Genomic DNA, 12,055 nt, shown 5'->3' with positions numbered 1-12,055 from the left:
CTCCAGCCCTCCTACGGAGCACAAGGCCCTGCCCGAGTCCCGCAAAGTTCCCGTCCGCAGGCCGCCGACCCTTACCCAGCTCGGTGCCCGCGTTTCTAGCCGCCATGGCCCGCGCTCACGGGGCCGGAGCGGGGCGGGGAAAGGCAGGCAGCACCGGTCCCGCCCCGCGCCGGCAGGAAGCGGAGCCAGTAGCGGAGCTCGCGTCGGCTGCGCTGCCCCTGGGAAACAGCCGTCCCGGGCAGCCCCGGGCACCGGCACGACAAGCGAGAGCGAAAAGCAAAGGCGCGGAGGCGGGACACGGTGATGCCAGATGCCTCCGCACCCACACGGCCGCTTCGACTTTTTTGAGAGGGACAGGCGGACGCCATCCCGCTGCCCCGCCCTGGGAACGGCAGCACGGAGCGCCGCCGCCGCCACGCTGCTGAGGTCAAAGAGCTCTTCAGGCTCCTGTAACGCTGACAGAGTAAGGTCGCTATATACTTACTTAGTACAGCTTTCTAGCGACACCAGCAAAATCACAGAATCCTTAGAGTTGGAAGGGACCACTGAAGTCCACCTAGTCCAACTCCCCTGCAATGAATGAGGACACCACAGCTAGGTCAGATTGCCCAGGGCCTGATCCAGCCTTTTGCCTTGGAAAGACTTCAGGGACAGGGAATCAGCCACATCACTAGGCAGCCTATTTCAGTTCTCACCATCCTCACTGTAAAATATTATCTTGTATCTAACCTGAATCTACCCTCCTTGAGCTTGAAAATACTTCCCCTTGTTCCATCACCACAGACTGCTAAACAGTGTCCCCTTCTTTCCTGTAGCTGCCCTTTAGATACTGAAAGCCCACTATCAGATCACCTTGCCTTCTCCACACTGAACAGCCTCAGCCCTCTCAGCTTCTCCTCACAGGAGAAGTGTTCCATTCCATGGATGGAACAACCTATGGAAATAGAAATCTAGCAATAAGACTATTGACAATTTCATGTTTTGTTTTTTTTTTTTCCCCTTTAGATTTCTAATGATGCAAGATTTCAAGAAAAAAAATTACTAAACATCATCAATATGAATATTTGCAATTTCAGCCCTACTCATTAACTCCTAGCACAAAAACCACAAACTCCCAACAGAATCTGGGAAAGCAATGAAGGGCTAAAGCTCTTATGTTTGGGAACATTAGTGCAGCATTCTCTATGAAATGCTCAGTAGTCTACTTGACATACAGCACAAGAAGTTTCAGTAAGGCATGGAGGGGGCCTTCTGGTTTTAAATGCATCTTATTCAGCTGGTAAAGTAAGGAAGAATAAGATTTGGAATCCTCATAATCCCTAAATGAATTAGAAATTACTGAAATGAACTATTAGCAGTAAATGAGAGGGGCACTTGTTTTAAGGTCAAAATTTGAACAATTATTCGAAAATTAATTTTGTAGTTACTGAATTGATGAATTTCTAATGATACCACTGTATATCAAGAAACCAAGACTAACTTTATCCTTCTTTATTTTCCTTATTTACTCTATTCCTCCCCCTTCCACAGAATAAATTAAGGCTGCAATCAACCTCCAGAGACAGAGTCCAAACCCCCTACTCAGGCAGGCTCAGCTGAAGCAGATTCCCCAGAGCCATGTCCAGTTGGGTTTTAAGCATCTTCAACACTGAAGCCTCTACAGCTGTTCCAGGCAACCTCTTCCAAATTTGCCCTCACTGAGAAAGTGTTTTCTTACGATTAAACAGAATTATTTGTTTCAATTTATACTCAGGTTTTCAAACGTTAAGCTTCAATTTTCTTCTAACATTACTGGATGCCACTGGAGAAAGAGTCAGAAGATTAAGGACGAGTCTCAACATGAAAAATCAGGACAATATATGAACGTGTTTATATAGTGTTTTTCCTTTCCAAAAAGAACAACTTACGCAAATCTTTCAGCATTAACATTAAAGGAAGTGACAAGCAGAAGAATAGCAATATTTTCTTTAATGATTAAAGTATGGGTTTTGACCTTGAGAGTGTGACTTTTTTTATCCAGTTTAGAGTACTAAACCCAAGGTTTTTACAAACTCAGCCAACCTCTGAGATTTTCATGTACAACCACGTATTTCAGTCAGTACATTTAGTTTAGGAGTTCTCAATGCTTTTGATTTAGAGACTCACTTTTACATTCAAAAGTTAAAGAATAAAATGATGATAGGCTTACATATCAAGAAACTTGCCACTCTCTGGACCAAACACTAAAACATTCTTATTGCTTTCCCTCTGTAGAGTACAAAAACAGATGCTAGAGAGTATTATACCATTAACTTGGCTTTTCCATTCCATGAACCCAACGCTAAACAGTAAAGCTAGGAGTTTTGAGAGGCATTTTATTTAGACAACTGAAAACAGTTAAACATTCAGAAGCAGTGTACAATGAAACAAAAACTGAATACTTTTAGTACATAATCCCCTTTTCAACTAAAGCCAAATCTTCCAACTTTAAAGAAAAAAAATGGGTAAAAGCCATGTTTTTTTTTCTCTGTAATAAAGAAAACACACTACAATGAGTCTAATTGAAATTGGAGAGACTGGATCTTGGCTTGCACACTTCTTTCAGAAGACAGTAGGCAGTTATGCTAAAAAGATAGCAAAACTCTACTACTTGTCTTTTTTGGATACTCAGTTCTCTTACAGACAACACCTAGCCAGTTCCACTGCATTCTCATCAATTACTGCCCATCTTTGCCTTACGTAGAGAGTGCACTCTGGAAGGCTGCTGTTTATCACTGCTCACTTGATTTAGTCTTGTATGTCCATACGTTGCATAACAGTTGAGATAATCACGCCTTAACTTCAGGAGTTGAGCTGTACACTGAATCTGAGTTTTCAGAGGCAACTTCTTCTGCAATTAAAGAGAGAGAATCAATTTACATAATAAACCAAAGAACGCTGCAGTGATATTTTAAAGACTGGTTTTGTTTTCTTTTCCACTTAACCCAATTCAGATTTTTCTACCATATCTCTTAAGTTTGCAAGATCACACAGCTCTAGTCACTATTTTGACACATAACATACAGTTTCCTAGAAATGCTCAAAGATCTTCAGAGGAGTGAAAAATGCCAGAAGGTACTTGGAAAAAAGTTAACTCTTCCCTACTAAAGAAAGTTGGCAGTTCAATGTATTACCTATTTCCTCCTCTGCAGTTCCTGGAAGAGTGGTCCTTGCTTTTGCTGCTTCTGCATTCTCCTCTTCTGTAGGAAGGAGAAAAAGTGGTTAGTACCTTCCCTTCCACTCAACTCAGAGTGAAAAGTGGGTTTTACTCTGAAAACAAACAAAAAATCCCACTTATTTAGCATTAAGGAGAAAGAGCTGGGTAAGCAATTCCACCAGTTGTTATTGTTTGCAGTTTTCTAAGCACTGCCTCCCGAGCTCCCTCCCCTCAAAAATGCTAGAGAAAGTACAGAGAAAGCTTGTAAGAATCTGCAGAAGGAGGGGTATATACCTTAAATATTCACAGAATTATTTCAAACCTCTTGCTCTATAACATGAAGATTTGAGGCTATACGAGCAATTTGATACAAAGTGCCAATATTAATTAAGCTCTCATTTAAGTTGCTTAAATGACAGCTACAGAAGTAAAACCTTAAATCCAACAGACTTCAGTGTCTATGAAGATGCCAAATGACAGTAGAGATCCCATAACAAATTCAGATGACGTTTGCCATTTATATCACTACTAAGATTTCTGAATGAAGCAGCCAAATAACACCAGGAAAAAGAAAACAAAAGCACACGCTTACCAGGAACTACACACTTCCAAAGACCATAGGTTTTCCCTACTGTTGTCTGCCACAGCCTTAGTGTACCATCCTCTGAGCCACTGGCATATAACTCCCCATCAGGGCTAAATCTCACACAATGAATTGGACCGAAGTGCCCTTTGTAAGATTCTATAAGAGAACATATCGAGGTGAATAATTTCTAACTTCAGGCAATAGCAGAAATAAATGAGTAAAAACTAACTAGAAGGAGAAGAAAAATATGGACTTCTCCCATACATTATTTTTGATAAAAAAACAACATTTCTGATAATTAGTATCCCCACAACTTTTAATAAAGTGTTAATGTTATCTGATTTAAATGCCAGAAGACAGGCATTGAATTATTATAGGCAAAATTACAGAGCAAGCCAACAGCATAGAGTACATATGCTCCGTTTCATCAACCACTTATTATATACACATCTACATAACTTTAAACAAAGACAGGAGCAATAGATGAAAATACACTTAAAAATGCATTACACTTGGCCAGCATTAAAATACAATCCAGTAACTGTGATTCATTAGACATAATGAATGCCACAGTGCGACATTTAAGTTAACATATAGTTTGCTATTGCAGCAGTATGGGATGACTCACCTTTTTTTTTTTTCCCCCTAATAGCTGCACAGCTATTTAGCAGAGGCTTTAATTAGATCTATAAGAGTAACATTAGGTATACTAACAAAGGATTAAGTCTCCTAACTGACTACTTACATTTCCATTATCTTGTACTCAAATAAGTTTGCAGCACAGCATGCTCTACAAGTTTAATTCATTAGCCACTACATCATTTAACTAATACCTGTCAGAACTTGTTTTTTTATTATTGAAGTCAAACATACCTAATTCTTCTCCTGTGTTATAGTCATATTTATAGAGTTTAAAATCTTCACCACCTGCAACCAAACATTCTTTCTCTGGGTGAAGGGATGCAGAATTGATTGTAGCAGGTGCTTCAAATGATTTAATCTGCTCTAGACTGAAGAAGAAAAAAAAAGTTATTTTTTTACCTTTTTTAGAGGTTCTGAAGAAAGGACTTGTGATTCTATCTAATCACAGTTACTTTAAAAAAAAAAAAGACACCCACATGCAGTTTCCAAGACAAATTTTAACATTGGCAAGTCAAGCTCAAAGTTTAGAAACAGCAAGTTCAGAATAAGCAAAACACATAGAATAAGTTCACACATTTCAAACTACTTTCTGGTACATATTTATGACTGCAACTTGCTTAAAAACATCATAGAAATTGTATAAATTAGTTCTCTTAAATCACTAAATTGAACTCTGGATGAAAATCTTATTTAATGACAACTCCAGCTAGTTTTGAGCTATGAAAATGGTACTGATCCATTACAGTCTACCATCTTGCAGACAGTCAGGGTCCACTATTTTAGAAAAGGATAGTTGTTTCAGACTTTGCCTCTGACAACATGGTAGGTAAAGATATCTACTGACATCACTTCTAACAGCTTCGTGATCTTGGCCTTGTGCTGTCAATTTTCCTCACAATCAAACCCGTAACTCAAGTCAAAAAGATTCTGTGTTTTGGACTCACGTTTCTGCACTATGAAAAGCGATAGTCTTCCCATAGGTTATCACAAGTATTTGCCCTTCTGGAACATACTCCATGCTGCTCACAGACATTGCAACATTTAGCGCCTTCACTTCAGTCATGGTACTCCTGTCCCAGAGGCTTAAGAAAAAAAAAAATCAGAAAGACTCTCAGATCAATTCAGCAAATCAGTTTCCACCACCACCCACGGCATGCTGTGGTTGCGAAAAGCCACCTAAAGAACATTCCACAGACACTTCAGTATGCTTTACTTACATGAGAATTAAGGCAAGTTTACATTAGAATACTGCTACTGTTAAAGCTTAATAACAACATTAAACAGTACGCATACTGTTTTACTGTTTAATTACTCAAGGATTCTCTTAAAAGGCTAAAAGCCTTATTACATGTCTCCTGAACAACACAGCTTCCTAGAAGCAAAGCTTTAAGACTGCATTCTGCCTTTTTAAACTCAAAACAAAAAGAGATATAATACTAATTTAAGAAAATGATAGACTCACTGAATATAATTTAGCACTTTACCTAGGCAGGCAAGAAATAATCTATACAGACATCAAATCGTAACAAACTGTCCCACACAACATCCTGGTCACCAAATTGGAGAAAAAAAAATGTATTTGATGGATGGACCACTTGCCAGATAAGGAATTGGCTGAATGGCTGCACTCAAGTGCCCAACTGGAGACCGGTGATGAGTGGCATTCCTCAGGGAAAGGTTCTGGGACTGATACTATTTAATATTTTTGTAGGTGACATGGACAGTGAGATTGAGTGCACCCTCAGCAAGTTTGCAGATGACACCAAGCTGAGTGGTGCAGTTGATACACTAGAAAGAAGGGATGCATCTCAAGCAAGACAGGCAAGAGAGGTGGGCCCATGTAGCCTTATGAAGTTCAAGAAGCCCAAGTGCAAGGTCCTGCACTGGGATTGGGGCAATCTTAAACACAGGTACAGATTGACCAGATAATAGCTTGAGAACAGTCCTAAGGAGAAAGAATATTTTGGGAATGTTGTTTGATGAAACTCAACACAAGCCAGCAATGCAGGCTTGCAGCCCAGAAGGCCAACTGCATCCTGGGTTGCATCAAGAGAAGTGTGACCAGCAGGTCGAGAGAGTTGATTCTGCCCCTCTACTCTGCCCTCATGAGACACCACCCGGAGTACTGTGTCAGTTCTGGGACCTCCAACACAAGAAGAACATCAAGATGTTGGAGCAGATCCAGAGGAGGGCCACCAAGATGATCAGAGGGCTACAGACTTCCCCTACAGGAATATACTGAGAGAGCTGGGGCTCTTCAGGCTGGAGAAGAGAATGCTCTAGGGGAACCTTACAGCAGCATTCCATGAAGGGGCCAACGGGAAAGCTGGAAAGGGACTTCTTAGAAGTTGCAACAGGACGAGGGTAAATGGTTTTAAACTGGAAGAAGGCAGATTCAGACTAGACATTAGGAAGAAATTCTTTAGTGTGAGGGTGGTGAGACACTGTAACTGGTTGCCCAGCAAGATTGTGGATGCTCCCACTTTGGAGATATTTGAGGCCAGGCTGGATGGGGCTTTGAGCAACCAGGTGTAAGGGGAGATGTCCCTGACTACAGCAGGAGAGTTGGAACTAGATGATCTTAATGGTGCCTTCCAAACCAAACTATTCTATGATTCAGTGAAGTAAGAAACTTGTAAGTTAACTGAATGCTGTATTTCTATTTCTAAAATTCAGAGAAAAAAGATCAGTCTTTTGCCTATCTTGAATGAGGAAACTGAACAGAAATGCAACCAAAATGGAAACAAGGAGACTACAACTGTGATTTCACCCTATCCACTGTCCTTTCGCAAAGCAGAAAGCCACTATTACTCTGTGCCATAAACGTAAGAATAATGAGACAAGTAGGCATGAGATGATGTTGATCATATCAACCAGAAAGGTGAGGAATCAGCAAGGCACATCTTCCTTCTTTTTTGGTCAGCATAGTTTGAGAAAGGATCTTTGTCATTTGATCTCCCCAGCAGCCAAGTCTGTCTAGGTTTTACCCATCTACATTTAACTGGATGATCTATCTTATAAAGCCACAAAAGTTTTCTCAACTTATCAGCACAGCAGAGAAAGACAGCTATGACTATTAAGAGAGCACTGTCTCCAGAGAGGCTTTCCTCTCTTTTATCTCAGCCCTCACCTTATGCGTGTTTCAAGGCTTGACTGCAGAAGGCAAGGCAGTGACACTTCATCTAGTGTCTTCACAAGACCTCACCAAGCAATTAATTTCCTCCAGGATTATGAAAATCAAATTAATTCTACTATTCAGTTATCAAAGACCACCTCTTCCTACCAGGGAGGACACGCTTATGGTGCAAATCAGAATCGCCACAAAAATTCCATCTCCAGCAACATATAAAAACTGGATTACATGCGCATATGCTAATCTAGAATCAAACAGCCTGTGTTACTGTTTCCTAAGAAAGAACAATCTTCTGACAGAAATTGTACACTGTAAGTAAGTGTGAGTTTCTTAGAAAACTAGAAGTTTTTTTTTTTTTTTTTTCTTACCGGACAGTTTTATCATCAGCTGAAAGAATCTGTTTGTCATCACTGCTCCATAAAGCCTTTTTAATACCAGAAGTATGCCCACTGACAACATCAGGTTCTTAAAATAAGAACAAGTATTTAGTACACATAAGAACATAAATAAACATCATGCAATAGTTTAGGAACTCTGGTAATCTATATGGATTTCTATTTGCTAGAAACTCAAAATTAATTCAAACACTACTGACTTTATTTACAGATTTCAATCTAGGAATCTATACAATTATCTAAACTTAAGAAGCTTCACTAGGTTAACATCGATATCAATTAGCTTTGTATCCTTTTTCAGCAGTTCAGTATTAATATGAATTTAAGCACAGTTAAACATGAATAGACTTTTCCCTTTCAGGTAGTGGAACTTTAGTTAGACCTACTCATAGTAAGTCCATGTTGAAGTAAAACATGCTATCCCTGAAACCCTTCATAGATAAGCTCTATTTCACTTCAAAGACTAACACAATTTGATTTAGTATAGAAAACTGTCACATTCTTTGTAGAACAAGCTCAAGCGTGTCTTGTGAGTCACAACAAAGTTTAGAACTCATACTTAACTCACGCACAAGAAAAAAATCAACAAAACAGAAAACCAGCAGTAACCAACTCTAAGTGCAGACTCACCTGCTTCTGGCTTGCTTAAATCATAGATGCGCAACAATTTATCTTGTCCACCTGTTAACAGATAATTGCTATCCTGAAACAGAAGTTATAAAGGGTCAACTGTATTTTGAATTGAAATATCAGCCTTCATCCATAAGCCTTAAAATATCAGTTATTTATCTCAGTTTCTAAAATATTTACTACAACTTGTTTGTAAGATCAACGCTTAAATGTATGCTAAACTACTTGCCTGCCAAAACAGATATATAAAAAAGTAGCAAATAACAAAACATACTAAAGACCTTACCTCTCTGTTGAGTATGCTATAAAGATTTTTCATACCTGTGTAAAATCCACACTTTTGACAATGTGTTTGTGAGCCAATGTGATTAGTTCATCTCCTGACACAGCATCCCACACTTTCCTAAATAAGAGAAAACATGTACATTTCAGTAGCTCTAGGACAAATCTGAACAGACAAATTAAGTTGTCTCTCCTAACCTACCCTATATAATCCTTCCTGACACTATCATAATATTTTTTATCATAAATGCTACATTCTAATGAACTACAGACGTATAAGCATACCACATATTCTTTTACTGAAGTATTTTTTGTTACTATCCCACCATTTTCTTTCACTCACTTCTTCAGGATAACACACGATCAGCATTTTAGATTTAAGACAAAGGCACCTCTTCTCCACAACTTTTACAGACTGAAGTCGAATAACTGGATTTGAATCATCAAATATACTAACATGCACCAGAAACAGTTCAAACAAACAAAACAAAAATAAAATAAATGATTCATTAATACTTCTGTATGTCTCCTTCTAATAATAAGTGTCTGACTGGTACACAAAATGAAAATCACTCTTGCACTCTGGTATAACTACAATACTAAAGTCTTGAACTGCACAGTACTGTTTATTCTAGCAAATCAGCTCATCAATTTTAGGTATACTTGTCAAGAAGCAACCACAGTTGCTCAGCAAGATAGAATTAGCTATAGCTGCTCATAAAAATTTTAAATTCCAGGTTGTAATATAGTTATAAGGTAACAATTTACTTAAAAAAACAAAAACAAACAAACAACAAAAAAAAACAACCACAGCAACTTACTACAGACATATAAAAAAAAGGCTATTGACTGAAATCAAAAACTTCACTTACGCTGTAAAATCTGCAGCTGCTGTAGCTGCTTTAGTGGCATCTTTGTTCAAAGTAGCACCCCAGACAGCACCTTTATGACCTAGGAATGTGCCAATCCAGTCTCCTGTGTCACCTTGACGTAGCATAGGCTTTCCATCTTCGGAAAAACAAAACCAGTATTCAGACAACACAACAACAAAGAAAGCTGTTTTAGGAAACGGTTCCCTTGCACCAACATGGAACAAAAGTTCAACCACAGTTAGACTGGCCTCCCTTAATGGAAATACCATATACACTATGAAGCTATTTGTGAAATAGTTTAGCTGAAGAACTTAAATATACAGTTGCACCTCTAGCATGCATGTAAAGCCACAGATACTAAAATATTATACCAAATGAAATTCAAGTTTTCTTTTGGTTTTCTTTCTACAATAGAAAGGAGCACCTTTTGTTGTTTGTTGCTTTTTTTTTTTAACATAGTCAAGTTTTTCTATAGCAGGTCAGTTCCATTGATTACGAAATAATATTTTCAGATTAACAAGACACAAAAAGGAGTCTTGGGTTTATAATGAGAGATGTTTACAGAGGTGCTGTAAAAATGAAATAGAAAGCCTTTATTGTGATTATTTTTTGCTAGGAGGCTATCAGATACAGTTCACACAAAGAAAAAGAGCTGAACAAGAAGTCCTCAGAAAGGATGAGGAATGTTCCTTTAGACTTGTGAACACACGTGAAGATTAATACTCATACACATATGAAATGAAAATGCTACTCTTATAAATGAGCAGAAGAAAGTTCTCATGGGAAAGGAAACAGAAATCACTGCTCTGCAATCAGCAAGGCAGCTGCCTCGGTTGAAAAGGAGCCGGCTTTAAAGGGTGTACGGGATATGTACACAAGTTACAGCTACTTTAAAACAACGATTTTCAAGCCTTTCCTTCATAAGTGGGATTCAACCTGAATGAATGGGAGCCACAACACCCTGCGGGCTAAAACGCTGCAAAAACCCTCCAACCGGTTCCCTTCTCCATCTAGTCACGCTAGAAGCAGGTATTATTTTAAGAGCACCAACGCCCCGCCGAATGCTCGCTTCGATCCTCCTCCTCCTTCCCACTCTCCCCATGGCAAACCTTTCAAATAGATACCTGCGGTCGCAGCCACGCGCAACCCGTTTACAGCGGCCCCCAGACCCGCCCGCTGCCCACGCGGGCTTAGGGAGGAGCAGGCCCAGGCCCAGTGACTGCCGCTCTTGCAAGGGGCCGGTGAGGCAAGCGCGGCCGCCCACCCCTCGCCCACCAGTCGCGCTCACCCTTGCAGGCGCTGATAAGGAAGTAGCCGTAGGGGGTGACGCCGCTGAAGGCCAGGTCCACCACGGGCCGCGTGTGCCCGGAGCACGTCAGAGGGGTCTGCCTCATGGCCATGGCGGCGGCTGAGCTCGGGACGCGCAGGGAGCTAGGCAGGGACGCGGCTATCTTACAGCCGGGTAGGAAACGGCGACCGCGGTGTTGGCGGCAGCGGCGGAAATGACGGCGGCGGAAGCGCTCCGGAGCGGAAGCTACGTCAGCCAGCGGGTACGGAACCGGAAGTGCCGGTAGGCGTCACGTGGGGGCGCAGCGTGCTGTGAGGAGCTGAGCGGCCAGGTTGCCGGCGGGCTGCAGTTGGCGGGACAGTGTCCCCTGCTTCTACGTTCTGCTTCCTGTAGTTATAGCGCTGCGCTGAGCTAGTCAGCTCTGTTTGTAATCTCTGACTTGTAATATTACAGAAACTAACCAGATTTTGTAATTTCATGACCTTTTTTTGGTTGTTGTTGTTTGTTTGTTTTTGCAAAATCATAGAATCCTAAAAGTTGGAAGAAGCCTCTGAGATCATTTAGTTCACCCATCAACCCATCAGCACTGTGCCCACTAACCACGTCCCTCAGTGCAACACGAATGTGTTTCTTAACACCATCAGGGATGGTGACTCCACCACTTTCCTGAGCAGTCTGTGCCAATGCCTCACTGCTTTTTGAGAAGAATTTTTTCCTAATACCCGAGCTGAACCTCCCCTGGTACAACTTGTTGGAAATATCCAAATAATTTATCAGGACAGTATCTGTGGTAAAGCAGATTTTATTCACAATTGCAATGGCAGGCTTCCTGCAAGCAGAAAACAGCGTTACATCTTTTATGCCCTATTACTTGATGCTTATCTCTTTCACCCCTGGTTCCTCATTGGCTGAGTACTTCAAGTTCGCAGTCTTCCCGACACTCAACATATGGATACTGGCTAAACATAAATTTTTGCTAGCTAAGCATATATTGCTAATTAGTTAACTTCTCACCCTTGCTCATTCAACACTCGGTCATTGTTTCTGGACAT

At 40.5% G+C, this 12,055-nt stretch overlaps 1 protein-coding gene across 1 annotated transcript; it reads right to left on the bottom strand.

Moving 5' to 3' along the window:
* Positions 1–1,860: 1,860 nt before the first annotated feature.
* On the bottom strand, positions 1,861–11,230 carry STRAP (serine/threonine kinase receptor associated protein). Its single transcript, XM_003202477.4, has 10 exons — positions 11,004–11,230; positions 9,716–9,851; positions 8,883–8,964; positions 8,562–8,634; positions 7,905–8,001; positions 5,348–5,485; positions 4,635–4,771; positions 3,768–3,917; positions 3,153–3,218; positions 1,861–2,869 (listed from the first exon to the last, which is right to left on the bottom strand). Exons 1-10 carry the CDS (start codon positions 11,113–11,115, stop codon positions 2,808–2,810), a joined length of 1,053 nt encoding a protein of 350 aa, XP_003202525.1. The 5' UTR covers positions 11,116–11,230; the 3' UTR covers positions 1,861–2,807.
* Positions 11,231–12,055: the final 825 nt, after the last annotated feature.

Source organism: Meleagris gallopavo, chromosome 1, assembly GCF_000146605.3.
Source record: "Meleagris gallopavo isolate NT-WF06-2002-E0010 breed Aviagen turkey brand Nicholas breeding stock chromosome 1, Turkey_5.1, whole genome shotgun sequence".
Taxonomy (NCBI): domain Eukaryota; kingdom Metazoa; phylum Chordata; class Aves; order Galliformes; family Phasianidae; genus Meleagris; species Meleagris gallopavo.
The sequence above is the reverse complement of the archived record's forward strand: the minus strand, read 5'-3'. Positions and strand labels throughout refer to the sequence as shown.

Coding starts and splice junctions, on each gene's coding strand:
- STRAP (XM_003202477.4), bottom strand. CDS start 11,115: ATGGCCATGAGGCAGACCCCTCTGACGTGCTCCGGGCACACGCGGCCC. Junction 8,635..8,882: donor AAAGTGTGGATTTTACACAG/GTATGAAAAATC, acceptor CTTCTGTTTCAG/GATAGCAATTATCTGTTAAC. Junction 3,918..4,634: donor TAACACAGGAGAAGAATTAG/GTATGTTTGACT, acceptor GTTCTCTTATAG/AATCTTACAAAGGGCACTTC.